Source organism: Semicossyphus pulcher, unplaced genomic scaffold, assembly GCF_022749685.1.
Source record: "Semicossyphus pulcher isolate SPU_LCO1_2020_fin unplaced genomic scaffold, fSemPul1.0.p SCAF_23, whole genome shotgun sequence".
Classification (NCBI taxonomy): Eukaryota; Metazoa; Chordata; class Actinopteri; order Labriformes; family Labridae; genus Semicossyphus; species Semicossyphus pulcher.
In genome coordinates, this window is record NW_027211697.1 from 10,075,581 (window position 1) to 10,102,994 (window position 27,414).

The window sequence follows — 27,414 nt, forward strand, 5'->3', positions numbered from 1 at the left end:
TTTTTGTATCGGTGAATGAGAGGCTCAAACAAGCTAACAACACCCATGTATATATTCAGCACACACGGAGGTTTAAAATGTGGAGGAAGGAAAAAGGAGTTAAAGCTTATTGACCTCCAGGGGGTGCATTGTTTCTCTCTGCATGTCAGGAGTGGTGCTGTTTTTATGTGTTTGATTTGTTAGCGTGGGACCTTGCAGAACAGCTCCCAGCTATGGGCCAGTATATTTGTGTTTTTGTTGGTAGGTGTGGGTGTGCGTGCGTGCATGCTGCATCAATCCCCTACCAGCATCCTACCTATAAACACATGGGTGGTCAGCCTGTTTATTGTGTGGGTTAGCAAACAATGCTCACCTATTAAGGTTGGACCAATGAGTCATGCACAGGGGTTATATCCTCTTACAACCTTAACTTGATTTCCACTTTGCCTCCAGCTTAATGCTAATAAGGAAGAAGAAGTAGACCTCTTGCTACTGAAAACACTCATTAAATAGACTTATGAGAACCTCTTTGTTTTAGTGCACTGGAGGAATCTGTTATTTTTGTAGAAAACTTTCATATTTTATTAGTCAATACACCATGGAAATCTTTTAATAGGCTTGGATGATTTAGCACTTTTTGGCCACGCTAGCAGCCTGGCTCCACATATGGTAGTGTTGTTCTGTGAGTTGAAATGTCTCCAAAACTATTGGATGGATGGCAGTTAAATTTAGTTTAGACATTCATTATTATTGTTGGTGTTTTAAGCAAAATATCTCTGGAACAGTTGGATGGGTCTCCATCAGTTTTTGCAAACACATTTATTTCCCTCCTAGAATAAATTGTAATCCATTTGATGATCCTCTGAGCGTCGTCTAACTCCACCATTGGGTTAAAATTCTAATTGTCCAATAAAATGATGACCCAAAAAACTAGCTTTAGCTGTAGTTTTTATTATCTAATCAAATTTTTGCATGCTATGATAAATTGACATGGTGAACATATCATATCAGCATGTTAGGATTGTCATTGTCAGCATGTTAACATATTAGCTGTGTCCCAATCCAGGGGCTGCAGCCTTCGAAGGCCGTATTTGACGGCTGATTGCGTCACAGCGGCGTGTCGAAGGCTGTCCCAATTCGAAGGCTCCTTCAGATGCGCCAAAGGATCCACTGGGTTCATCCTTCACGGCCCAACATATCCCGAGATGCATTGCGTTCCAATTCAGACTCTTACGTGGCCAACGAATAAACTTTTAAATGTAAGGGGCCCTTGAAACAAATCAACTTTAAAACAATAGGTTAACTTATGTGACATTAGTTATGCTAGCTAATTAGCCCGCTAGCTACCCGTTGCTAGGCGACAGGAGCGGTGTTTAGTGACGCAAGGGTAAGGGGCAGGAACAGCTGGTGGCGCAAACAGGAAATCCTCCGTAGACCAGACCGACATTTCAGTTCGGCTTTAACGGTCTACGCCGGCTATGAACGGCGCATCCTCCTTGGATCGCCTCCTTCGAAGGCTGCAGCCCCTGGATTGGGACACAGCTATTGACGGAATATTTAGCTGAAACTGGTACCTGAACACACAGATACCCTATTTGGCGGGCAATTAAAGTATCCGGCATGATTAAACCTGCACTTGTACCTTTGTTCCCTTCTCTTTCTCTTTTCTGGACTCCCACTCCTCTGATCTCTTCACTCGCCTTGCTGAGTGATGTCTTAAAAGAAAGGGGAAGTAAAAAACAAATCCTAATCCCCCCACCCCGCAAAAGGTGGAAACAAACATGTAGAAAACTTGGCCAGTTTGATTTTTGGATATTCATTTAATGATAATATCACTTTTTGACTTGTACAAATAAGTTCACAGAATTTTTAAAAAAAGCAATGAAAAACAAACAAGACGCTTCCCAAAATAAACAGGGAAATATTCACAATCACACTGAAAATACTTTTTGGTCATCTTCAATGTATTATATTTACAAACAAATATTCCAGTTGCATTGCTTAAATGTTTTTTGTGTGGGTTCTCAAGGCATTCTGTTAGCATGGAAGTGTTAATTCTGTGCTGGGAATACTGTACGTGGGTAACTTCACAGGCATTCAGAGATGTGTCTTTGGTGTGTTTGTCTATAAGAAGAGTTGTTTGGGGCTTTATGTACTCCTTGGCATGTGGGCGCACAGAGTGGGTAACTGATAGTAACTTGATGTCTGCAGGTCTTTGCACAAGACAGAACATGTACCTGCATTATCACTGCAGTTGACAGCACACACACACACACACACACACACACACACACTGTTACTTTGACTCCTTCTTTGCCCTATATTCACTGATTTGGATCTCAGCACTCTCCTACTTTGCAAGTCTCATTATTGTCGACACAAACATTTTAAATAAAGTTTGCTGCACTGCACCTCCAACCTTTCCACAGTCTGGTTAGGCTTACATGAGCAATACTGGAACCTTTCTTGCCAAGGAGAAATTGCGCACAGCATTACAATGAGCAGGCTATTTTTACTTGAGGAAAACACAATGAACAACCACTGTTTGCTTTGCTTATTGCGGCCCTGGCCATGTACTATGTTGTATGTTATTTGTGGTTGCTGGATATAACAGAGCTTCCTTGCAGGGTACATAAATAATAAATAGTCTCTAAAGTTCTCTCTTGATGTGGTAAAGCCATGGGATGGTTATTGTAATTATAGCAAGCTCTAAACTGGCTAAGAATTAATATAGCACTGAAACAGAAGGAGTAGAGTCTACTGCTTTCCTCTGTACCTTTTTGTAATCCTGCTTACCTTCTCCCTTTGTGATGGTTAAGCAGGCGGAGGGCTTCAGAATCAAGAGGGGGGGATTTAGTCTCGAGTCTGTCCAGACTCACATCTACTTAGACTGTCTGACATTCTGGGGGCAAAGCCCTTTGATTGACTTTGCTGGTACCAAATGAGTTTTAATCTTCAAAGATTTTAATCTGCTGATTTGTCTGTTAGTCACAAGAAGTGGGGGAGGGCTGTTAACAGTCACAACGTTGCACAATTAAAAAAAATAACATAAAGACAGAAGTATAAAAAACATACATACATAACGAAAAAGTCACAAAATTTCAGGGCCAAATAAAGCAATACAAGCATCAACTATTTTATCTGTACGACTTCATTTGGTGTCTTAAAGGTCATTCACAGCAAGCACTTGTCCCTTTTGGAGTAGCACTGCAGAGCTACGACATGCAGCAAACATTATTGCTGGTAGTGTTAAGTTGGGATCTTGTGGAGGGGAAAAGGCAGCAGAATCCCCAAATCAGTGCACACTCCTTATGGACAGATAAAGGATGGCATGAGGTCATGATGATGTCCCTTTACCCTAAGTTTCAGCCAATGACAACACCCCATTAGTCCCCACATCATTGCATAAGAGCTGAGTGATTGCCAGTCCAGCGATTTCAGTAGGCAATATTATTGATGCAGGATGCAGCGTGTAGGTGGAAAAGAGGCACTTTTAATGCTCCTTGAAGCCAAAGCACATGCTTTTAACCTTGTTTAGTGTCTACTTAGACAACCAGAGGGCCTTAAGTTAAATATGCTGTATGTCCAGTTTCTCCTTCGCTGGTTGGCTGGCTGATACTGTGTCCTGCTTTTTCACAACACCAGTTACTACTCTGTATTTCAACAATGTGGAAATCAGAGCTGAAGAATTTAAAATCCTCCCTTTAGGTCTGAGTTGTCAAGGCCCAGTGTCAAAAGTAGGAGGGCTTGTGTGAAGACATATTGTTGTTTGATGTACAGTGATCTTGTAGTAGCAAGACCTCATATTCCAGATTGCCGTTCTGAACGGCAGGTTCAGGGATCATAATTTGGGGCTGTTTTTGAGGCAGTGCCCCATTGTCCAGGCTGGTCTTAACTCCGTCCAACTCCAGCTGAGAGGGCTCACAGTCTAGGTCCATGTGGCCTTTGCCCCTCTTCCTGCGAAGATGGCATACCACTCCCACTGCTATTGCTATCAGTACTAGCAGTGACAAGATGGCAATTGCAGGCACCAACGTAGTGGTCAACCTCTGATCGTCAAACTGTGCTCCAGGACCCTCGACACTTTCAGCTATGGTTTTAGCCTCAGTGCAGACACTGTCTATGCCACTAGGGGCGCCTAGCGGACTGGCACAAACACTGTAAGTGGAGTTGGGCTTCAGGCCTCTGAGTCTGTACTCTGGGAAAGACGCTGGCAGGCTGAGTTGAATTGGCCTGCGGTCTGGACCAGAGAGATTGCGGTAGGTTAGGCGGATTCCACGGATGTAAGGTCGCAATTCAATGTAGCGGTGGAGATCCAGCAAGATTGAGGTTGTGGTAGCTTGATGTGAGCTGATGTCTGGTGCATCTACGGTGACAGTTGCCATGGGGTCTTCAGCCTCAGGTGGTGAATGCGGGTGATGGTTTTGGTTTTCACAATACATGCCAGAAGTGCCATGTGGACAGGTACACTCAACCTGACCATGCTGGTCCAAACGACAAGTACCTCCATTCAGACAGGTGTGAGAGGGACAGAAATGCTGCTCCTCATCCGTGTCCATCTTGCTGCTGCTACTGGGTGATGCAGGGACAGGAGGCAGAGGGTAGTCATCATCTTTGTCTGTGGGGTTGTCACTGGATCTGGGTACTGGAATAGCTCTAGTCGTACTTGTTAAGGTAGTGATTGGAACAGGCTGGCTAGTAGTTGTTTTAACAGTACTAGTGGTGACTGTAGTTGTGGTGGGACATCCAAAATCTCTATGCTCCAGTCTTTCCAACACTTTTCCAGCATTGATAGGTGGGAAATGGCAGCGAGTCTCCTCTGTTCTCTCCAGGGTGATGCTTTGGACTCTAAGCCATCTTGGGAACCACGCTAAGGTGCAGAGGCAGTTGAAAGGGTTCTCTGCAACTGTGAGCTTTCTGAGGTGGGGGAAGAGCTGGGAGAACTCCTCAGGGAGGCCCTGAAGACTGAGGCTGCTAATGTCCAATTCTTGTAGCTCTCCAAGATTCTGCAGGTCCTGAACTTTAAGGGGGCCCATTGGATTCCCAGCCAGGCTAAGATGAATAAGCCCCTGGGTCTCCTTTAAAACTGGGGGGAATGATTCGAGTTGGTTTCCCGAGATGTCCAGTTCATGGAGGTTCTGTAGGCTATTTATGAGCTCCTTATTCAGGCTGGTGAGTCCCACGCCACCCAACTTCAGTGACTCCAGGTTTCGGGTTTGGAGGTCTGAAGGACCCAAGGTTGGTAAGACATTAAAGCGAAGGTCCAACAGCAGAAGTCGGGGCATTGAGAGAGCCGGCAGTGATGTCAACCTGTTGCCCTGTAGTTTGAGTTCCAGCAGGTGCTCCAAGTCATTAAAGGCAGCAGGGTGGATGGCTTCGATATAATTACTATACAAGTAAAGGCGCTCAAGCAGTGCCATTCCATGGAAACATTCCTCTGAAATGTGGGTGATCTGGTTGGATGATAAATCCAGGTTTCTCAATGCAGTCAAAGGTTCAAACACCCTTTCTGGAAGTTCAGTCAATTTGTTTTGACTGAGGTCCAGCATTTCCAGGTTTTTCATACCATCAAAGTCCTCAGCTTTCAAGCCCTCAATGCCGTTGGCGAAGAGATAAAGGCTCGTTGTGACTGACGGCACTCCCTTTGGAATTGTAGAGGAGCGTCTCATGAAACATAAGATGGAGTCCGGTGTGTTACAGGTGCAGTCTTTTGGGCAGTCACTGGAAAAGGTGCCATCAGGAAGGATGAGGAAGAGCAGGAAGGGCATCAGCGGAGTGAGAAAGACCTTCATGGTGCAGACCCTTTCTCTCTCCATGCTCAGCCTAAAACAAGAGAACATACAAACTGTTAAGGAACTGAATAATCATTCAAAGAAATATACAGTTTGTGATGACAGATCGTACAATAGTAGTACACCAAATATTCCTAGTCTCCGTCACATTTAAGGGACGTGTTTGAGTTTCGGAGCATCCAGCTGTATCGGTCACCAAAAACATTGTGATGAATACAGCACATGGTTGATTTTCTTTTACAAAGCCAACTTTACCCCTGTGTAGCCTAGTTTCCAAACCTCTGTTTCGCTGTGCGGTTCTTTAATGTGTTTCATGGAGTGAGATTATTATCAAAGGTTTAACAATGCATATCCAGTGATCAAAGGCAGTCTTTTGTCACAAGGTCTCTCAAACAATAGGGCTATAGTTGTGACCTCAGGCTTCAGAGGTTTTCTGCCATACATGGGGGTTGGGGGAAGCTGGCATTGTAGCGACCTGCCCCACTTTTCAGCCTAAAGTAGTACCGCATTCTCCCTGCACTGATCTGTGTAACAGATTGCACTGTGGGATGCCAAAACCATTTTTTCTGTCACTAAAGATGCAACAGATGTGTGTCCGTGTGCGTGTGTGTGTGTATGCACATGCAAAGCCAAACATGCGTATCATAAGATGTGTGTTGGTGTTTGTAAATAAAAAGGTTGTATTTGGAAGCCTCCCATCCACACAGCTATTTACTGCAGTGCACACACTCTGCGGTTGTACCCGGGTCGCAGTCTATTTTCCCTACATTTATGACAGACTCGGCAGCCTATGAACCACACACACACACACACACAGCGGCAATGAACACATCGGACTTGTTTTGTTTCTGAGATGATGTATCAAAGTGAAAACGGAAAATTACTTTTTTCTGTATTTCAAGAGCCACTGACACGCCCTCTGATTGATTCACCATAAACACAGCTCTGATCTCTCCAGTTTCATATAACCACGCTGGTTTAACGTGGCTATATGTCTGCTGTGCTGCACACAGCCAGGCATCTGTGGATGATTTCCTTTGTGGCGTTCTAAACTTGGATATGAGCTTCACCAGTAGCCCGGAGCTGCTTCTCTTACTATAGATGTAATATAAATAACAAACACTTTCTGTTGTCATTTTGCAGACTGACAGTTAGTGCTACTCGCCAGGCAACTGTCTCTAAAACTGTAAAAAGGATGAAAAATTACAGGAACCAATGAAAGAAAAGTCACAACATATTGTGACTAAGCCCAAGCCTTGCAAAAGAAACATGCGACAACACGGTACGTGTTCTGCTTTGGGGCAGTTTATGATTCACTGCTATCGAGTGAGATGGCCTTGGGGGACGTCAATAGACAGGTCTATTTGTTGACTGTATATTTTTTTAGACAGCTTTTGGTTCTGCCTTTTTACTCTTCAGGAAGTCGGTAGGAAATATTTCTCCTTTCTCTTTAACTTGAAGCACCCTGGCCTCTTTTTCTCAAATGCTAATGCTAATATTTAATTGATCAATTGTGAGCACATGATACCTCACCGGCACTGTATGTTGGTCGACTTCAACATTTAAAGGAGCTCATTTCATGGTGCAGTTGTTGATGTCTGCACTGCACAAATACCTAAATGAGAAGCCAAGTATGTGTGACTTTGAGTTTTACACAAATGGAGCGCACACACAGAGAACATTCTGTTCTTACACTGCTTACCTAGGGTTGTGGCCTGTTACACCAGAAATTCTCATTTCCTTTTCTATCTTGGAACGATGCTCTTTTCCTCTATAGTTACTCTCACAGTCTCTGCTTGATGATACCAAGGTTGTGTGTTGTGGTCAGTGGTTATTCATGCTGAAAAAAGTTAATGCAGTTGCTGTATTGTTCCATTTTCTCAAAGGTGTCGATGCCGCCAAAATATGTAGCATCAGAGCTGCAGCCAACTAAAATATTTTCTTGTATTTTTTTTTTGTAAAATTTTTCTCTTTCCGTCACTCTATCTGTTCAATGAAACATTTTCAGTATGAAAAAAATCACTGCCTCAAATGTCAGAACTTGGAGCGGAGATCAAGGCTTTTGGGGGATACATTACAGAGGAGGACGAAGGGCCAGTATCATCTCATCACGCCAGAGCTATGGCTGTTATTTTCCTTCTTTCTTACATACTTCTTGTTCTGCTCCTCCTTGAAATTGCAGCCTCCTTGGAATGATTCCCTGATCTCTTATTTTCCTTCTCCTGTGTTTAAACTAAAAGCAGCCCCCTGCCTGCATGTTACTCCTATTACCTTGATGACTCTTTTAGACATTGAAGTTATTCCCTGCAGCCACATGCAATAAAATAAAGGCTTCACTGAACCAAGCCGCTAACTAGTTTTCATTGTTAGCACCTGCTAACAGCAAAGACAAACACTACCAAGACTTTGGCAGCCATGCAGAAAAGGTGGACCTACTTAGTATTGCAATTGTTGAGAAAGTAAAGATAACATCTGATGTGGAGAGTTTTCTTTTGGCTGCAGCTGACTGGGCAGCAGAGGTGAAGGGTCGCAGTTACAGGTGAGTAATTACATGTACGGAGTGGGAAAGAATGTTTGGCTTAAGCCCCAGAGACTCAGCTGAAGTCTGAAGTAAAACTTTAGGGAATAAAAGTTTTAATTGTAGTGATCGATCTTGTAAAAGTGTCTCAAGGGAAGGGTAAGTGTTAAAGAAAGAGAGATAGTGTGATATGCTGTATTCTGTGTGCAGAACAAGCGAAAACAAAAGGAGAAGATAAACCAAGATGAAGCAGATACAGAGAATCAAGCTACAGCTGCAGTGTATGGAAAACCATGATGCTGCATGCCTGTGTGTCACTAAGAGGGTGTACACACATACTTTATGTGAGAGGGTGCCTGTTCAGAACAAACACTACACGCGCTTTGTCTGAGAGAAGTATCAAATGTGTCTGAAGATGTTAAAAAATTCCTTCCGGAGATGGAGAAACTTGACTTTGGCTCATTATATCAGCGCCAGAGACGAGTGCGAGGGGTCCAGTGCCAGAAAGTACAACAACATCAAGGCAGGCATGAGAGGAGAGAGAGCTATGCAGATACAACGGAGAATATTTTTCTTCTTCTCAACGTGGTGATTCCACCGTAGCTCCCCGGGGCTGAATGTTTATTTGAGTGTGCCTCATTCCAAAGTGGGACAGGCACATCTGATAACCCAGTGGAGGTGGATGGGGAGGGGTTCAGTCAGCGAATACTGGCAGATAACACAGATAACACGTAGCTTGATGGTTTAGATTCTCCTGCTTTCTTTCATTTTGGATACGAGTGACTTGTGCAGGTCTTATCAGTGCGCCAGATAAGGCGCAATTGTGGCGTCACTACAGTAAGGATCCACAGTATATTGTGCTGCTGGTTCCCGGCTGTGTGGCTTTAATTTAAGTGTTTTGAAGTGCAGGTGGAGGGCCCGGAGAGAGAGAGACAGTAGAAAGACAGGCTTGTCATTCTGCGCAAGGAGGAATGCCCCCTCCCCTCTCCTTCCTCCTCTCTTGAGTTGTAATTTCCTTTTCACTCCCCTGTGCGCTTGTTGAGACATTCCTGAGACAGGCAGCAGCTGAGCTTGAAAAAGTGAGCTTGTCTGTCTCATTGGCTTGGCATTCAGATATTAAACAGAGGTTGTAAACAGACGATGGATAGGAACCATGGTGCTGCTTATAAGCGTGAAAAACGTCTTTGTGGCCGCATCAGTTATGTAACAATTGTTCTTACATCTGTGTTTTCTTAATGGTTCAGTCTGGATTTGTGGGTTGTATTAGAATAAAACGTGTTGGCTGAAGACTATGTGGAATAACCCGAGTGCCAGAAACTATAAGGAAAAATACAAAGAAGAAAAGCACGGGAACATATTTGCGCAACTCCAAGAGAAACACACGGTCAGCCCCTTGAAAAGAAAAATTAAAGCGGCAATAAGGGAGGCAAAAGCATTTCTCCCTCTCCCTCAGCTCACTTCTTATCCCACTTTTTCTTTCTTTTCAAGACGAGGAGGAAAAGAAAACACAAGCAGGGGAACAGCGGAGACAAAAGCAGGTTTCTGTCAGCGGGGGCACCGGGGTGGAGAGGTGGATAAGGCCTGGCTTCGGGAGGGTGAAGTGGGCTCCGGCAATTAAATCCCGGCAGGCCAAGCGTCAAGAGTCCTTATCTTCAGAGCTGAAGGCCAACACTGAGGGGCAATGAAGGGTACAAGAGGGGGTAGAAAATTGCGGTGTGTGTGTATGTGTGTGGAGGAGTCGCAGGTCACCGTGCACTTGCATAATTCAGCAGACTGGGCCGGAGACCAACAGGGGGGCACCAGGCCAAGGCGCAGTAAGGGGATAAGGCTGCACACTACAGAGTGTATGCTCCCATTAAAGAGGCCCCTTCTCTTTAGGGGCTTTATCTATTAAAGGAACAATGCTTTTGGTATGTACATTAGAGTATGATCTACAGTGCTGAAGGTCTGTGGGTTCAGTTCACTGGGGTGCACTTCTGAAATACGCTCAGCTCCTGGAGTAGATTTACTACAGTAGCACCGGGACATGAATTCACTGTAGATTATAACTTACAAACCTCCGCCGAAAAATGCTGGTGATGAAGGCTGATGACCTCTGCCCCCTTCTTTTTCCCATGTCCCCCTTTGCCCTCTATTTTTTCCATCCATGATAAGAAGACAAAACCCTATTCCCATCCCTTTCTACTGTCAGTGCTTGCCACAGCTGGACCCAGTTATCCACAATCCAGCGTGGTTATCCGTCAACATGACAAAGGAGTCGAGAGAGAGAATCGGGACAACAAGAGTTGTGTAGAATATCTAGGGTTGAAGACACTACTTAAAAGAAGCGAGCACTTGGTGCCGACAGCAAAAACACGCAGCAAAACTATGAGTTTAAAAATGTCAGCTATGTTATTGTAAGACTGTTGGTACGCATGTTATGCTATAAAGTTTGTTTTTTATGGCACGAGCCAACGCATCTCTAGAGTAGGATGTTATTGCTGGTTGTACCTGTTACACAAACTACTAGATAAGCACGCGAAGTATCTATGGATCAAAATGTAAGTCATGTTTAAAGATGGAAATGTGAGGAGTATATCAGCAATACTTTACTGCTGTTGTGATCTTTGTTCAAGTTTTTCCATTAAGGCGCTCTTGGGGTGGTTTTGGGCTTTTGGCAGGCGAGTAGGAACTTAATTTAGCTGAATTTCTAAAATGTCATAAAGTTTTATTAAGTACTTACAGTAATGAAATATGAAACAGGTTTTTATTTAAAACAAATTAAATCTGAACATGCAAAAGCTTACGGCTGTTTCTTTTGTAAAGTTGTCCTGTAAAGTAAGGCAGCAGTTAGTCTTTCTTAGATATTTAAAGTGGTAATCTAGAAGATCCCAGTTTCATCTCTTTGGCGGCACCTATGGCGATAAACAGTAACTGCGGGAGCACGCTTCCCAGATATCCGGACAGTGTTGCATGTGTGACGTCAACAGTCGGCTGCTGTTTCGTGCGAGATGCAGCAACACTGGCAAGACGGCGAGGTGGGAGAGCTTCCTCTGATCCGAGGGGAAGAAGAAACAAGGCGACAGGGCGACTGTTACTAACTACTACTACTACTAACTACTAACCCTGTTTCCGGCCCGTTTGTGAGGTCAGACAAAGAGACTGAAAGGAGTATACTAGAAATCTCCTGGCAATGGGTAAAGAGACAATCAGCATTTTTTTGCGGGTCTTCCCGGGTCTGAAAAACCTGCGTCAACGCATTTATCTTGGTGGGAAAGGGGTATATCTGGGCACCGCTTCTGATTTTTTTCTGTGAATGACGCCACCGACACCCAGTCCATAATACTGCAAATGCAAAGGCTTTCATCAGTGGGCCAAAGGCTCAATCACCAACATGCACAAATTTGACAAACAGATAAGGTTTGTGGATATCAAGGCTCATCTGTTTATGTTAAACCAGTAGTAACCTTGGTGAAATAAAATAAATACAAGAAGATATTCCAAAACATGCTCAACTACGGGTGCACTTGTATCAAGATCAATCAAGCAGGCCGAACACACACAGAGCAGAGGAGGACGTGAAATGAAAGAGAGATGATAGTTTTACTCTGTCTGTCACTGATAATACTCATCTTACAACCACAAGATCATTGCTATGCTTTGAGGTGGTATGAGCAGGATTAGGGCCTGTAGTACTTAATGAATGTGCTGCACAAACAAAGCTTTCCAACTGACTTCAGCCCGACCACAAGAAAGACCCCGTAATGGTCACATCCATTGTACACGAGCTCTGCCTGCTCTGATTGATGTCAAAGGTTTGTTAAACAACCACTTAACCAACACACAGGTTCCTGTGGGTCTGCCTCCCAGTTACAGGCTTTAGTTAACTCTCATTTTCTTATGACTCCCTACATCATGCACATCTAAATGAGTTGCAAGGTGGCCTATTATTTGTGTGAATGAACTTGCTGCCCTTTTCATCTTAGTATTTATGGTTTGACCAGGCCTGCTTGTATGGACAGTCTGGAGTATTACCATTAGAGCCTGCAGCTGCAGGACTTGAAAGAGAGCATAATATACAGTCCAGGGGTGAATGGGAGGGTAGTAAAACTGGGATAGTAAACTCAAAAAAACATTGTATATTCGCCGCACAATAGGAGGTTTACCGGGCGAGTTAGTGTAAGATATTGAGATCCAACCCAGTGGTTACATTTCTGTTTACACTTAATGTGCTAAAGAGCTCTGTTAGATAGTCACATAAAGAGTTAAGAGAATACAAATCAAGAGAAAAACCTTCAAAAACCAAATGATCATCCCAGACAGCATCAGTCCAAAGGACAACAAAGCACCATGCACCACTGAGGCAGAGAGCAACTCCTTGAGGTCAGAGGTCAGACTCTAGATTAGTGTTTCCCCTGCTGCTCAGTATTCTGTGTCCTCTGTTGTAACTGTGCCCCAGACAGCACAGATAACAGGCCCTGTTCGACACGGGCACACACCCAGCTCTGGTTACACACACACGTACACCTGAATCTTGTTGGTCCTCGTCTCCACGACAGGTGCTTTCTCTGCTCCTTCAGGGCGACAAGAAACCCAAAACCCTCTGGAGTGTGTCTGAGTAAATGATGCGCCAAAGCTGCGCGCTCCAGCTTCAGAGCAGAGAGCAGTGCGAGAGGGGAACAGGAGCAGGCAGAGGTGGGCGGCCTTGCAGACCAATGCTTGGACGCTCTGCAGCAGCATGTCTGCAGTCTAGCTCTGCATCCTCCGAGCTTTAGAGCGAAGAGGTCGGACAATATGAGCTCCAAAAGGAAATGTGCACCATTTCCTTTTGTTTTATTGCTGTAGGACATGACTGAGTGTCCTGTGGATGCTGGACTTGATTTTGTTTTTATAAAGGCACACACGAGGGGATGACTCTTCTTTCACACAGTGTCCTCTTGTTCCGCCCTGCGAGCAATGTCCCAACACTGACACATCTTTTATCAGCGCACCCTGCCCTGTGATCTCTCGGGACAGATAGTCATCATGGTCACAATCTCATGTCTTTCAAAGACGCACACAAACGCATCTGTCTGAGATCTTCACCTCAGGACTCTCAAATTACGCAGACACAAAGAATTTCAGTGGAGCTCCGACAACCTTTGCTTTCATGTGGTTCTTATTTCCCCGTGGTGTTTGCACTTTTCTTAGTCCCCTGCCTTGTTTCAGTAAAGACTCCTCACGCTGTCAGTGACCTAAACAGTACGACCCCACGGCTCTGCTGAGTCTCTCTCTGACCCGGCTTGAATCACTCACCGTCTTGTGGCATAGAAACACAAACACCTCTCTGCCGTTCTAACTCTCTCTCTCTCCCTGTTTCTCTGTTTGTCTTTTCTCTTAGCACACAACAGCAAACCGCACCATTGCACTAGTCACACTCCGTCTAGTCCAAAAGCACTACCTCACCAGGAAACCAGTAAATATGACATCCCCGTGTCACAAACCTGGACTCTTTCCAGGCCTTGGCTTGTGCATTCATATCCTGTGCATGACTATTCACGCCTCCTCGCAGAATGAAAACTTGATTGTGCTGTCTGGCTCACTCACTGACCCCTGTAGTAGCCGTGTAGTCCAAAGCAGCGTCGTCCTCACAGCGCCGTCCACAGCCAACTGGTCTAATTCCGCACTGTGGTGTTCAGGAGAGACCTGTCCTCTTGTAAGTGTTGAAAACACCTGAGAGAGCCTGTCCTCGAGCTGGGACAGGGAAATGTTTGTGCTGTGTGTGTGCTTGCGGTTAGAAGTGGCTGGAAGGACCAGTTTTATCAGTCAGCCACAAGCCTGGAGTGATGTGCACACTCCGACACTCTGCATACCCTCTGACAATCATTCCAGCTTCAACATGACTGCATAGCTGCGTTGTCACCTGGTCTCCTGATGTTTACCTGGTATGATTTTATTCTTAAGACCTTTACTGATGAATACGTGCTCGAGCTCAAAAGCGATCCACATTGACTGGCTCAAGTATCCCTCAGATTCTCTTTGTATAAAAGATCAAGGGATGGACCACACTGTGTGCAAAGCTTGGTGTTGACACAGTTTGTACCTTTGTTGTAACAGCACTGTGTAAGAGTTCAAATTGGAACCCAACTAAATTAAAGGGTGTGTATGAGTCAGGCGGCAGGCAGGCACACTGTAAGACAGGCCGACTATCCTTGTTAGACAAACAATGTCGCACGTACTCACTGAGGAAACACTCGCACATTACCCGCCTGCCTGTCTGCTCGTGTGTCCGTACGTTTGGAGCATCTTTCCTTATAATCTTTGAAGTTATGTTGCCCTCTGCGAGTTCTTCAGAACAGTCAGACCGCATTTCTGTGGAAGCACTTCTCTCTAACATGCACACGCAGTTAACAGGTGACACTTATGTTTGGTACATCGCTCAAATATTTCTGATATCACCGTCTTGGCCTTTCTCGCTCAGGTTTGTTCATGTAGAAGTCGAGACTATGACAGGAATCCGAGGAAGGCACGTCTCCGCCACCTGCCACAACAGCCCTGCAGGGACTCGTGGTGGCCTGTGTAGCTGTCGAAGTGTTCATTAGGCCGAAGACCTTGTGAGAGCTCGAGGCTAAAGTGATGGAACGGTAAACAGAAGCTTAGGGCAGCGCTAACGCTAACAGGTAAACATGAACTTGTTTACCTATAATGCAGTACGGTATAGAAGCGTGTCGACTTGGAAAGGACACGTACAAACTGTGCAAATTAGCATGTGGCAGTGTGCACAGAGCTGTGTGCAGGTATTTGAAGGTCAGGACCTTCTTATATACTTTAAGGGGTTAATATGTAACATTGACAGCTAGCGTCTAAAAGGGTACTACAGTCCAAATTCAAAATATTGGGGAGCGTTGTCTCCCCCTGCCTTCTCCTCCCCAGATTCGAATGTTAGCCGTAAAGCACGGGGGAGACTTATCGGTCTGCCCCAGGGCTGAAGCTGCCGGGGCTAACTCCCATCACTTTACACACACGGCAGCGAGCAGGAAGCAAGACACGGGAGCACGGCTTCAGTCTTGAGGAGTATGCTGCTTTATAACACACACAGCCTCACTGTACAGTCGCTCTGTTATTTTCAGTTACCGATAACGCTCTCCGCCAGTCCGCTCCGATCCCTGTTCACTCTCGTAACTCATGCACACACCCTCACTTCCTGTGTCTCGCTTGCTCCACCCACAATCACGCAGCTATTCCCAAAAAGGGCTACGCCTCTAGACAACACGACGCTCACGCAGGCTGCCAGGTTGAGGACACTGAACTTACTCGAGACGTGTGCTTTGACAATGACGAGTCCTGTGCGCCAATTTGTTTCATATCTGGCAACCCGGAGTGACGAAATGGGCAGTGAGCGGGATCACGCAGGCCAGAACACACACAGACGTCCCTCACCTGAATGGAAAATTCAAAGGAGAACATACTGAATGCAGCGTTGTTGTCGCAGAAGCCAGTATTTTAACTTAGCATGTTTCCTTAATCTCTGATGACATATCATGGCCATTTAATGATAGATTCCAGTACATGTATTACATTTTGTTCCTTTAACTACTTTCTACATTCATCTAACTAAAGCAAAAGAAGAAACACTGCGCGTTCTCTCAGTGAGCTGTAAGGAAAAGAGTGTGAAAGACACCCCTCCTCGTGATTTAGTTGCCATGAATGACAGCTGTGTCCGGTACGGGGAAGGAAGCAGTGAATTTACGCATACGTTGATTGACAAATTACTGATCAATTAGCTGTTGTTCTCCGTGAGGGCTCGAGTACGGTTTGGAATTCAGGTTGAGTCACGTCAGTAATGTTGACTACTTTATGCATAGCAAATCTGGCACCAGTGGAACTTTCCTCATTTCCTCTTCACCACAACCTTCGTTTAAGGGCAGGCATTGTGCAGCCCTACCTGTTTTTCAGGCCCCCAACCCCACACCCCCTCCTTTTCTTAGAGTTACCGTTTGTGATTTTTCTAGTCATTCTACCCTACGGGCTTTTTTTCTCTGATTAAAAAAAGATCACCTCAGACATGTGCCACACACACAAGATAAATGTGAAACCGAGATCACTGCTGCTGATTAGGATGTCACAAAGGAATTTATTGTGAAAGCACTGCCAGCGCTGAGGAGGCCGGCTGGCAAACCAGCAGTCAGACAGCGCAGTTCCCCCGCCCCCAACACAGACATGCCTTTCCTTCATGGCCTCGGGTGCCCTATGTTCACCTCCTGAACCAACACTCTTGACTTGTTTGTAACTGAATTAATAGAAGAGAGGTTTCTTCAACACATAACAAATGCTGTCCTGATCTGTTCCCTTGTCATTGCTGGAGAACAGTCATGGATGTTAGAATGACAGGATCCCGGGGGCCAACGTCAGACTTCAATCCCTTGTTTGATTAGCAAATGGAGCCACATATTCTGATTAAACAGGTGAGCGGTGCCGTCTTAGCAAAAGTAAAGACATCAGTCAGCAACTGTCTATTAAGACATCAACATCCAACCTCAACACCACAATTTGCCTGCAGCAGGTGCGTACAGCCGCAAGACTCCTCTTATCCAGCACAAACAAGACAGAGAGGAGGAAAGAGGAGGAGGGTAGTGACTGAAGTGCAGGGATAAACAAGTGAGCCCTCTGTGACCTCCCTTTAGGTTGTCGAGTACACATGGCGTATGTATGTTGAATGCAACAACAGCCCCAAGGAATATACGGTGCATTTCTTGGATGATGCATTAAAAAACAAATTCGTATTGCTAAGCATATTAATACAAATTGCTGATAAAGTTTCATTTCAACACCATAGTAAAATGTATTAGTGGACTTGTTAAACCTGCTTGAGTTGCGTAAGTCCCTGTGTCCACAATTTTTCCCAATGAGGACAGAGCGTATGCGGCTGCCGAGAGAAAAAGCTTTTTTTAGAACGCTCCGCCTTTTCTGAGCGCTCAGAGTTCAAAATCTCTGAACTTTTCAGAAAGGCGCCGGTGTCGTCACCGCCGCTTGTTTTCAGGCAACCAATCGGATGGCGCGCCTTTCGTAACTCTGGTTACCACCAAACATGGAGGAGCGACTTGTTTTGGCCGTTTCTGTCTACCCGGAGCTGAACCATCTGACAAACAAACAGTTTCACAACAGAGACCGAAAAGCCCATTTGTGGGAGCAGATCGGCCGGACACTAAATGTTGTGCTTTTATCTTGTTTTAGCTGTGTAATAAGTAACTTATTGTTGTCATAGAAACAAGCATTTTTCTCTCAGCGCACACAAGCACTTCATCCCAGCGCTCTGCCAGCGCTTTTCTGCCAGAAAAAGGCGCTACGCGGGCACGGGGCCTTAGCCATCACACAGATTTGATTATTATTTACCTCATTGTTACCGTGTAGTAAGGCTAAGTTGATTTGGAAATACTGCCTCACTTATCCTCAGAACAATAGTTTACTCAGACAGAAATCCTTGCAAACTTGTTTAATAACTCGAGCAGAAACATTTCTCTAAGAACAAAGCAGTACGTTAAGACTGTATGCGAACGCCGGCCTCAGCCAATCATTGAATAAAGACCAAGCGGGTGCCGTGGTGTGGGAATGAGGGATCACAGAACTGCGCTGTAAATTTGCAGGATTGGGTCCGTCACTGTCATATGCAGCGAGCCTGGGATGACCTGACAGGGACGGGGAGGGAATGAATGATGCTTTGTTATTGTCGCAGTGAAGAGCAATTTGTCTAAATAAAGAGCGGCTTGTTTGCCCTCACATCCGCTCATGAGTGAGTACAGTAGATTCCTGAGCTGACCTGTACCACCGAACAATGCGTACCTGTTTGCCTACACATGTGTAATCTGCCAGTTTGTGTGTGTACTAGAGTTAGCGTATGTGCGTATCATGGAGTTGCACCCTTGTTTGCTCTTCTTTGTTTGCTTTTACGTGGAATTATTAACATTATTACGTAGCTGTTAGAGCGTTAATGAGCAGAGTTGAACCTGCACAGCTACAGGATGCATTAACGGGAAAAGCAAACCAGACATTTGGCTTTGATTCAGAGCCCTGTCACAAGCATGCGCTCAAATTTTACTACACATCTAAATATGTACATTAGGTGTGGCAGAGACGTGTAGTCAGCACTCAGGAAAAAGGCAGGTAAAACACACACAGGCTGCCGGAGTGGGCTGTAATTTATCGCAGTGTGTTTAAGCTTTGATGTTGAACTCCAGGATTAAGGCAGAAACGGAGCCGGTGTGTGTGCTGACACTGAAGAACTGCCTGCATAGCAAATAATTTACAGCAAGCCCGCAGACACATCATGCACGAATTCCTTCACCTGAGGAGTATGTGCATGTGTTACGGCAGAGAAAGACCTCTGCGCCACCATTGCTCTCTCTCTCTCTCTTATCTGCTGTGTTTTCCCTCAGGAGGACTGGGCCGCTCTGAGAGAGGTGGAGGAGCTGTAAGGCAATTAGCGAGAGTAGCGGTGTGCGTCCAGGGGCCCGAGGCTACGGTCTTGTCCTGAGTGAGTGTGTGTGTGTGTGTGTGTACCTTTACAAGCCCACACATTCCCTGTTACAGCTCATTGACGACTAGCACAACACAGGAATAAGGCAGGACAGAAGGTGAGGGGTCAGGAGGGGAGTGTAAAGTAGAAGAGAGAATCAGAGTGACAGCTTCACCAGTGACGCAACCGCAACTGAACCCCAGCACATATAGGCGGTGTATTCAATTTTGGTTCTTTAAACTTCTGTGAATGTATCTCTTAACAAATCAGAGGAAAAATGTACTTTTAATTGAAGATTTTTTTTATTCTTAAAGGGACAGCACCCGAATAGGATCAGAGAATCTTTCTCCTCAACTTCTCTAACAGACTTTGTTGACTGCACATGCTGTGATGAGCCAAGAAACTTCTATAGTTTAAAGTGATAATCGAAAATTTTCATTCAAGTCACGATCTATCACTACCGAATGAGGTAACACAATGATGATTGAGCCGATGGCCCACTGATGAAAGCCTTTGCATTTGCAGTATTACAGACTGGGTGTCAGGTGTGACTTTTGGAGAAAAAATCACAAGCGGCGCCCAGTTAGTGACGCGTTTTCCATCAGCCAGAGAGGGTAGGCGGAGCTAAGCGGCTGCTTTTCCGCTCTCTGCAAGTGTTGCGAGTAAACAGTAATATACTATGACTGAACAAACAAAGAAAAGATGGATGACTACAGATACAACTTCAAAAATAAGTGAAAATCCAAAGAAAAAGAAACAAACTCGACACTCAGATGAAGCAAACAGTCTAAAAAAGGAAAGCGACCGTCAGCGAGGAAAATCAAGAGTTACAACCGGAGCCAACCGTGGACGTCACACATGCAACACTGTCTGGATATCTGGGAAGTGTGCTCCCGCAATTACCGCCATGGGTGCCACCAAAGAGAACGAAACAGAGATCTTCAAGATAATAACTTTAAACTTTGAATTACAGTTCTGTGAATCGGAAGAAAATTTCACTTTAATTGAAGGGTTTTTTTTCTTAAAGGGACTGCTCTTGCTGTGATGAGCCAAGAAACTTCACGTCACTCTACTAGACTTATCTTTTGAAATGTGTTGGTAGATAACATCTGTGATAATCACTTTAAATCCTTCTAAAAGAAAGCAAAAAGAAAACCTTAAAAAAACACGAGAAGCCTCACACACGCTGATATGTCTGCATTCTCCCCACTTCTGCCACGACTCTATAACACGAGCAACCCGACAGGCCCAGTAAACTCCAAGCAACCTCCATTCCCTCCCTCCGTCTGTAACCTTACACAGCCTCACTGTATCTATTAAACGCAGTGTGTGCGTTAAGAAAGCCGCTCTTGTTCTCCTGCCAGTCTTGTTAAGAGGCTCAGAGTTGTGTGAAAGGACCCTATTGAGGAGGCAGGGTGTTACGGTTAACACAATAAGGACCGCCAGCAGCGTGTGGTTTGGGCTTCCGGATGCAAATAGTCAAAGGAGTGTATTATTATGACGCGTGTCAGAGTTACAGCATTGCTGATGTAATTTATCTGACACCAAACAAAAGTCTGATGTTAACAGAATGTTTGTATTATAGTATCTGGCCCACATCGTTTTCCTAATGACACTGATTACTAATAAAACTGTCAGATTTAATTTCATGCTTCACTCACCCAGGGAAGACGCCTCCTCTGCTACTCTCGCTCCACTTTCAGCTCTTCTTTCCCTGGAAATAACACAACAGTTGTACCTGTTAGCCACTTATTTGGAATCCAGCACCCTGACAAGCAAAACAGGAAGTGTTTTTTTTTTCCCTCTGTTAATTGGTCGGATTCCAGCTGTGTGCGGGAGCGTGCTGAGCGCTTGGCAGGCCGTGTGGCAGCACAAGAGAACGACAGAGCAGGAGAGAGGAAGAATGCAGGCCGACCACTCTACACTCTTGTCAGCTCCTCGTCCTGCGGTATCACCCGTCAGCCGTGTGTGTGTGTGTGTGTGTGTGCTTAAGTGTGACGCGAGTCAGCTTTTTTTTTAACCCCTATGCTGTATGCTGCAGTTAATAGTCGACTTTCTGGTTTGATCTGGAAGATTAATTGAGTTTCACCCTCTGATTTTATTTTGTGAAAGCAGCTGGCACGTCCAATTCAGCACCCTGTTTGTGTGTTTTTATTGATTAGCGTCTCATTACCGCCGACTGACTCCTGCGTGCGCTCATGTGTTTGTTTTCGCTTTGCATTAATACCAGACTCACTCGTATCAAATGTTATTTTTCAGCGTGGTTACGGGATCGTAACCATGAGTCAGATTTGGGAAAACCCAGCCGCAAAGTGACCACTTGATAGATTCCTTATTAGAGGACAACATTTAGCCAAGAGCAGCTCCCACGTTTCTCTGTAGTGGCAGAAATTTGGCGTTTTAGTTTAAACGATTTAAGGCATAGTCGTAAAAGCAAAGAGATTATTCCAGCTTTTTCCCTCCCATTTGTACGGCACAGACGGATGGTTAACTTTGACCCCCATTCATACTCAACACTTGACTCACTCATTCCATTATGTTTCCACTAAGCACTGATTTGCAGCCATATTTCATATACCTAAGCAGTGAGTCAACGCCACATGCTTTACCTGATTGTGCAACACCTATAACCTATTTTGCTTTTACCATCTCAGCACACACACTCTCTTCCACACACACTCACGAGTGCAGTGTGTTTACATCCGAAAATAACCTGTCACAGACAGTCCGGAGCTCGGTTTGGCTCGCTGACCTGCCGCGAGGCCTTCGCTGCACTCCGCGTCCATGTGTTTATTTGTCTGTGGGAGTGTTTTTGCACTTCAGCGAGGAGGCCTTTGTGTATGTTTTTACTGTGAGTGCGTACTTTACTTTTCTCTGATGTGCTGTTGCAGCGTTACTACAAAGTGCGGAGACTGTCGCTTGCAGACGCCGCGGTCAGGTCGCTGCGTCTCCCTCTTAGACAATCCTTTGGCTGCATTGTAAATATTTAGCTTAACACGAAAAATAGACTCAAATCATATTCACCGCTAAGCTCCGTGAATGACTGCAGCTCTTATAAAATACTAAACTCTTTCCTATAGCTCGGGCTGCCTCTTCCACATGTGAGACATTTGGTCTTTAATTTGTATAGGCAACGCACGACGACAAAATCATCGGTTGTGTCTTTAAACTTCTCTCTTTTCATCATTTACATGGTTTACATTCACATTTATTCTCCTTTGAAGGAGATATTTTTGTCCTTCCCTTTTTTAGAGGACTGATACGTTTCAGTTTTACAGTCCACTATAATTTTCTTTTTTCCTCTGTGTTCATCTGTTTAACATAAATATCACTTCACCCTTCGCCCTCTCTCTTTCTCTTTTTCTCTCTGGGTCACTCCCTTTCTTCCTTCCCCATCTGGTTTAATCCTAAAGCCGAGGAAGGCTTTGCCCTCTATAGCATGGATGTAAGAAGCCCTTTGTGGTGGCATCGTCTAAAACATCGGTCCAGAACGGAAGCCTGCAGAGAGGACGGGTGGGAAAAACACAAGTCGGTGTTTTGCTGCAGGTGTGCTGCATTGATTGATGTATAATGTGACACAAAGCTCCTGACAAGCCGTGACTTGTGGCACTGTCACAACCACTCGGCGGTTGATTGCAGCGTTGAGTGATTATGATTAGAGCTGATACGCAGTGGCATTCGGATACACACGTGCAGGTATTTGCACGTATACATGCACGGATTCTCTGTCTCGGGCCGCCTCTCGCTCTCTCAGCGGCAGATAAGGACACTATTTACGTCCCTCTCAGTGACTGAAATAGACATTAAGCGAAAGGGGACCGGCGGACTCCAACATCAGCTGATGTAATGCAAGAGAGCGGCTCTGCACGTACGTGTCGACCTGTACATGCGACGTGACTACACGAGAGTGTGCGTGAATGTCGCCACTTTCTGTGACATAAAGGTCTCAGACGCTTCGTGACCTGACACGCCAGCCCACAGGTACACACACCCTCTACGAGACTCAGCCGTCTTATCGTTAAATCCATATTCAGTAAAACATTAGGAGTTAATGTTCATCTCAGTGGTTTAATATTTGGCCCCAGTATCAATGTGAGATCTGTCGTTTGCATTTGTGGCTTTGGTCAAACAGTAGAGGTATGTGTGTGTGTGTGTTTGTGTGTGTGCGCGTCCTTGCTTTGCTCTTGCAAGATCTGGTTCAAGGCTCATTTCCTAATTACAGTGCCGGCCAGAGGTAATTACAACCTTAGATTAAGAGTCGTTTCTCTTTTTTTTACGGCCCCGCTGAAATGCAGCAATTTGTGGTGGCTTTCTGGGATGAGCATCCTCCCTCTCATCCTCCCCCTCTCCCTCTCTTTCTCCATCTGTCTCTCCCTCGCCTCCTCTCCTTGCGTACTTTCTTGGAGCTGGTTTCAGGAATTGTGCAGATATTTATGGTTTAATCGAATGTAAAGCTTAGAGGGTCATTTCTCTCATGCCATCTTTGATTCAGAGGACGGACAAATCTGATGACAGCGAGCGTGTTTGTCTGTGCGTGGATGTGGACACGGAGGACAGCAGTTGTCTTGGGGTTTGAGCTCAAGCTGGGGCACTCCAAAGCCCTCGGATCCCTTCACATGTGTGTGTATATTTATGCAAGGTTTTGAAGTGGTTCTTCTGAACGCATCATTTGGCTGCATCGGCAGAGCTCTTCTTCAATTTAGCTTGGCAGGCGTACGGGCTGGGGTTTGCCTGCGCATACCGCTTGGTCAGCATTGAAGTGTAAGACTGAGGCCTTTTGAAGCCGGGGATTTTAGTTAAGACGAAAACAGCTACGGCTCTTGGATGCACACCAGAGAACACGCCTTTCTCCTCTCGCTCTCTCTGCGCAGCACCTGAGCTGTTAAATCCGACAGACGGAGAATTTGCACATCTTGAACTCTCCTTCTCTCTCCCTCTTGCGAATCGTCACAAGCCCCCACTTTCACATGGCCTTGAGAAAAACAAACACACACACACGTATTCCAACTTTCTGCCTTGTCGACTCCCTTCTCCCTGCCTGCTGTGTGAGTGCCCCGCTCTTGCCTTCCTCTTCTACCTCCACCTCCTCTTCACCCTTCCCCAGGCCTCCTCGCCTCGGCACCTGACTTTTAACCCTCTAATCCCTCTGATGCAGAGGGTGAGATGCGTCAGGCACTGCCCCTAATTGGCATAAAATGGACTCTGCTTTCATCCAGGTTTGAAAAGGAAGAAATGCAACGTTCAGTGTAAAGAACTGTGTGTGTTTTATATCTCCTGTCAGATGCCCTGCAGATGTTTTATTTGTGTGTCAACATTACAAGTGAAGCAACACAGCTGTCAATCCTCGTCTGCAGCAGATTTAGACATCAGTGCTCTTTCCCATCCAAGCTCTTTGGCACAGATAACGAAATGCCAGCCTTGATTTAGTAAGAAAATAACAGATAAAGGGACAGACTGACACGAGCGACCAGATCCTTGAAGGGTCGTGTGGTTTCCACATCGCTGTCACAGCGGTCTGGGCTTAATTGTTTAAATTGGTTTTATGACAGAGGGCTCATCTTCTTAGTCATGCTTCCCGTCCACAGACCGACATTTAAGGGCAAGAAATGTCCCATGTGGCCGGGATTATCCGCCCACAGTGCATCTGAATCTCACTTAATGCTCTCACCAGCACGCACAATTGCACATTTTAACATCAAAGTGTCGCTGTATGCTGTGCATGTAATATTTTGACCTCCTCTGTCTCCTTTCTTCTCCCCACACGCATCTTTTACCCCCTCCGACTTCTTTCCAAGTTTCAGCGTCAACAAGTGACGGTACAAACACGAGCCGTGTTGCAGAAAGCACTCTTTGTTGCACAGCTCCGCACGTTCAAAATATCCGCACTGACACGACTCTCTAACAATCTGCGCGGCCTGAAAGTTGTCCACATTAGTGACGGATAATTGGCCTCCTGTGGCTGCTTTGCTGCGTCTGGTAGCCTAATACAAACCAATTACAATCATTACACACCGTCAGAGACACAGTAGCTTCTCCTACAGCATAATGACAGCCTGTGAGGAAACACATGGTGATGAAACAAGCGGAACACCAGTGTAGGGGTTAATAGCAGGGCTATTGTAGTAGTTTACACCGCCTGTTTTGCCCCCAGGAGAGATTAGGGCGACTTTCTGTGCCTGTTTGTGGGGGCTGTGTAGAAGATGGTAATCTGGCTGAAAGCTGGAGGGATCGTGGTCAGAAGACTGTTCTTATGATTTAAGCATCTCAGGCGAAGTTTCCTTCAGAGGTCCCTCTCTGAGGATCAAAGTTTACATCGGTACAGTATTTAGGATAAGATGTGTCTTTTCTCTTATTGCTTTTAGGAGAGCTCGTTCCGGACGTGTTGAGTCACGCCACTTTATTGGATGTTGGTTTATTGGTGGTGCGGGTCACTCGCTCAGAGATTTAATCTTGCTGGAATTTGACCTCATCTCTCGATGCTCTGCTGCTCGCACGCTTGAAGGGAACTGATGTCTCCCTAATTTCTGCGTGTACCTTTTCCTTACATCTGATCCTGTGTTTCATGTCTGCAGCACTGCAGCGCCTTCAGGGGAAAATATATGGAATGATTGAGTTGTTCAACTAATCCGGCCTTGGAACTTATCCAAACTTCAATCAAAGTACAAGATTTATATCTAATAATAATTAAGTGTTTTTGATAACAGTAGCTTTTGAAATCTTCACCACGTCCTGTATGACAAAGCTTAGACACGTTCTTGTCTTCCATCCGTCATCAATTTATTAAGAATCCCTTTGCTGATACTGTAGTCATGCTTGGCATTGCCACTTAGTCCTTTATGCATTTACAGTTAAAATAAGCGATCAACTACAATCTCCGGAAAAGTGTGCACAGTGTGCTGATTTCTCCTCCACCTGTCTCCAGATATTATACAGACAAGATAGTCATGCTGTTTAAATACTAAATGTATTGTCTGACTTAAATGTGTCCTATATTGCACCCTCTGTTGTGGGACGGTCCCCCCTGTATGGCTCCAAAAACAGCCGTCCTCTGCGGTGACCACGGCTCGGTGCGGTCTAGACACTCGGCGCGGCCCCTGCGTGCTGCACGGCGTCCTGCGGTCCAACACCAGCCCGCCTCATTACCGCCCCGACGGCTCGCTCTGCTCCGCGCGCACGGCTCGCATTTTACGCTTTTCCCCAAACACAGATGAGCTGCTTTTTATTGTGATGGCTCGCTTAATCCGCAGCATTAGTGTCGCCCACAGTGCCATTAAAACCTGTTACATGCAATAAGCGTTCATGTTGATTTGTAACTTCAACAACAAAAACTGCCACTTTTTTTTTTTCATTTTACAAGGATGCACTGACAGGCGTCTTTTTAATTCAGTAGCGCTGTACGTTAAAAGCATACAAACGTGTTTATATTGCGAAACAGAAACACGTTGAGTCTCTGTTCGATTATTCTAAATCGATCAGTTTGCACTAAAGGAATTGTCATACAGACGCTGTTTGATGGGTTTCATTCAAATAGGGACACAAACTTGATAAAGTGTTTGTTTTTTCTAAAAAGAGATTCAGTTAAATTGTGCGGATAATCTTTTAAGATCTTCCTAAACTTGTTTGCATCTGTCAACATAAAACCTGGCTATACGCGTCTTTACGCACTTCTGGCCCCAAGCGCCACAACCCGAAAAGTATCAAACGTTTATTCTTATTTTGTTCGTCAAAGCAGGAAACTCTTACCCTTTACTTGGAAGAAGTGTAATGGTGAGCGCAGTCGCGCTTGTGTCTTTATCCGAGCGAAGCAGTTTACCGATATAACTCCAGTCCTTGTACTTTTCCGTGTGTGCGCTCCCTCTCTCCAAAAAGTTTCTGTCAACTTATTAAACTTATAACAAACGGTCTTCATCAAATCCTCGGGGAGCTACACCGACCTCCACGTCAAGGAATGTGCTCAAGTGCCGACTCCCTGGACAAAAAGCGCTTTATTGGTGAGCACAGAGGAGAGTTTAAGCGGAGGGATGGGAGGGGCGAGGCGAGGCGAGGCGCACCGCAGCAGAGCGCGCTCCTGCACAGACCGGAGAGCAGCAAAGCAGCTCACCTTGCCGCTTGGCTGAGAGTGCAAGGAGAGAAATTCCAGCGTCCTTCTCAGCTCGCTTAATCTTGACGCCTGTACCTGCACGACCTGTTTTAAGCAGGAAGCATTTCTGGTGTCATTTTAAACTGGTGACATTTCATTTGAATCACTATTTCTTAATTAACGCTTTGCTTTGCTTAGTTCCTGTGCATGACAATGGCTTCAGCATTGTGTTTACAGACGCTTTGACACATAATGCTGACAGATCGCGAAATCAAACCGGTTACACAACAACCATCTGAACTTTAATGAATCAATCGATCATTTACTTAGCACCAAATCACAACACAAGTTATCTCATGACACTTTGGAGCACGTTTAAACCAAACTCTTTGTAAGATCAAACATGTGATCTTGTAAAACTTTTAACAATATTTCTAATAAATGAAAAGTCAAGAAAAATAGTTTCAAGGATTTATGTCGATATCTATCAATTTATTAATGAAACTAATGTGTTCATTGACACATGAGGGACAGGCCACACAGTGTACGTGCAGTGCTTCCTTCACAGGACCAT

At 45.2% G+C, this 27,414-nt stretch overlaps 2 protein-coding genes across 3 annotated transcripts in view; one reads left to right on the forward strand and one right to left on the reverse strand.

Annotated features, from left to right (window-relative positions):
- coro7 (coronin 7) overlaps window positions 1-27,414 on the forward strand; it is a 119,778-nt gene that overhangs the window by 60,041 nt on the left and 32,323 nt on the right. The gene's annotated exons all lie outside the window — the stretch shown is intronic.
- vasnb (vasorin b) lies at window positions 1,819-26,718 on the reverse strand. Of its 2 annotated transcripts, XM_069674887.1 has the most exons (3): window positions 26,504-26,718; window positions 20,422-20,474; window positions 1,819-5,802 (listed from the first exon to the last, which is right to left on the reverse strand). In XM_069674887.1, exon 3 carries the CDS (start codon window positions 5,793-5,795, stop codon window positions 3,711-3,713), a length of 2,085 nt encoding a protein of 694 aa, XP_069530988.1. In that variant the 5' UTR covers window positions 5,796-5,802; window positions 20,422-20,474; window positions 26,504-26,718; the 3' UTR covers window positions 1,819-3,710. The 2 variants fall into 2 exon arrangements, with proteins under 2 accessions (XP_069530988.1, XP_069530989.1); XM_069674888.1 differs by lacking the exon at window positions 20,422-20,474.

Bases quoted from the DNA above. Each gene is read 5' to 3' on its own strand.
- vasnb (XM_069674888.1), bottom strand. From the start codon at position 5,795: ATGGAGAGAGAAAGGGTCTGCACCATGAAGGTCTTTCTCACTCCGCTG.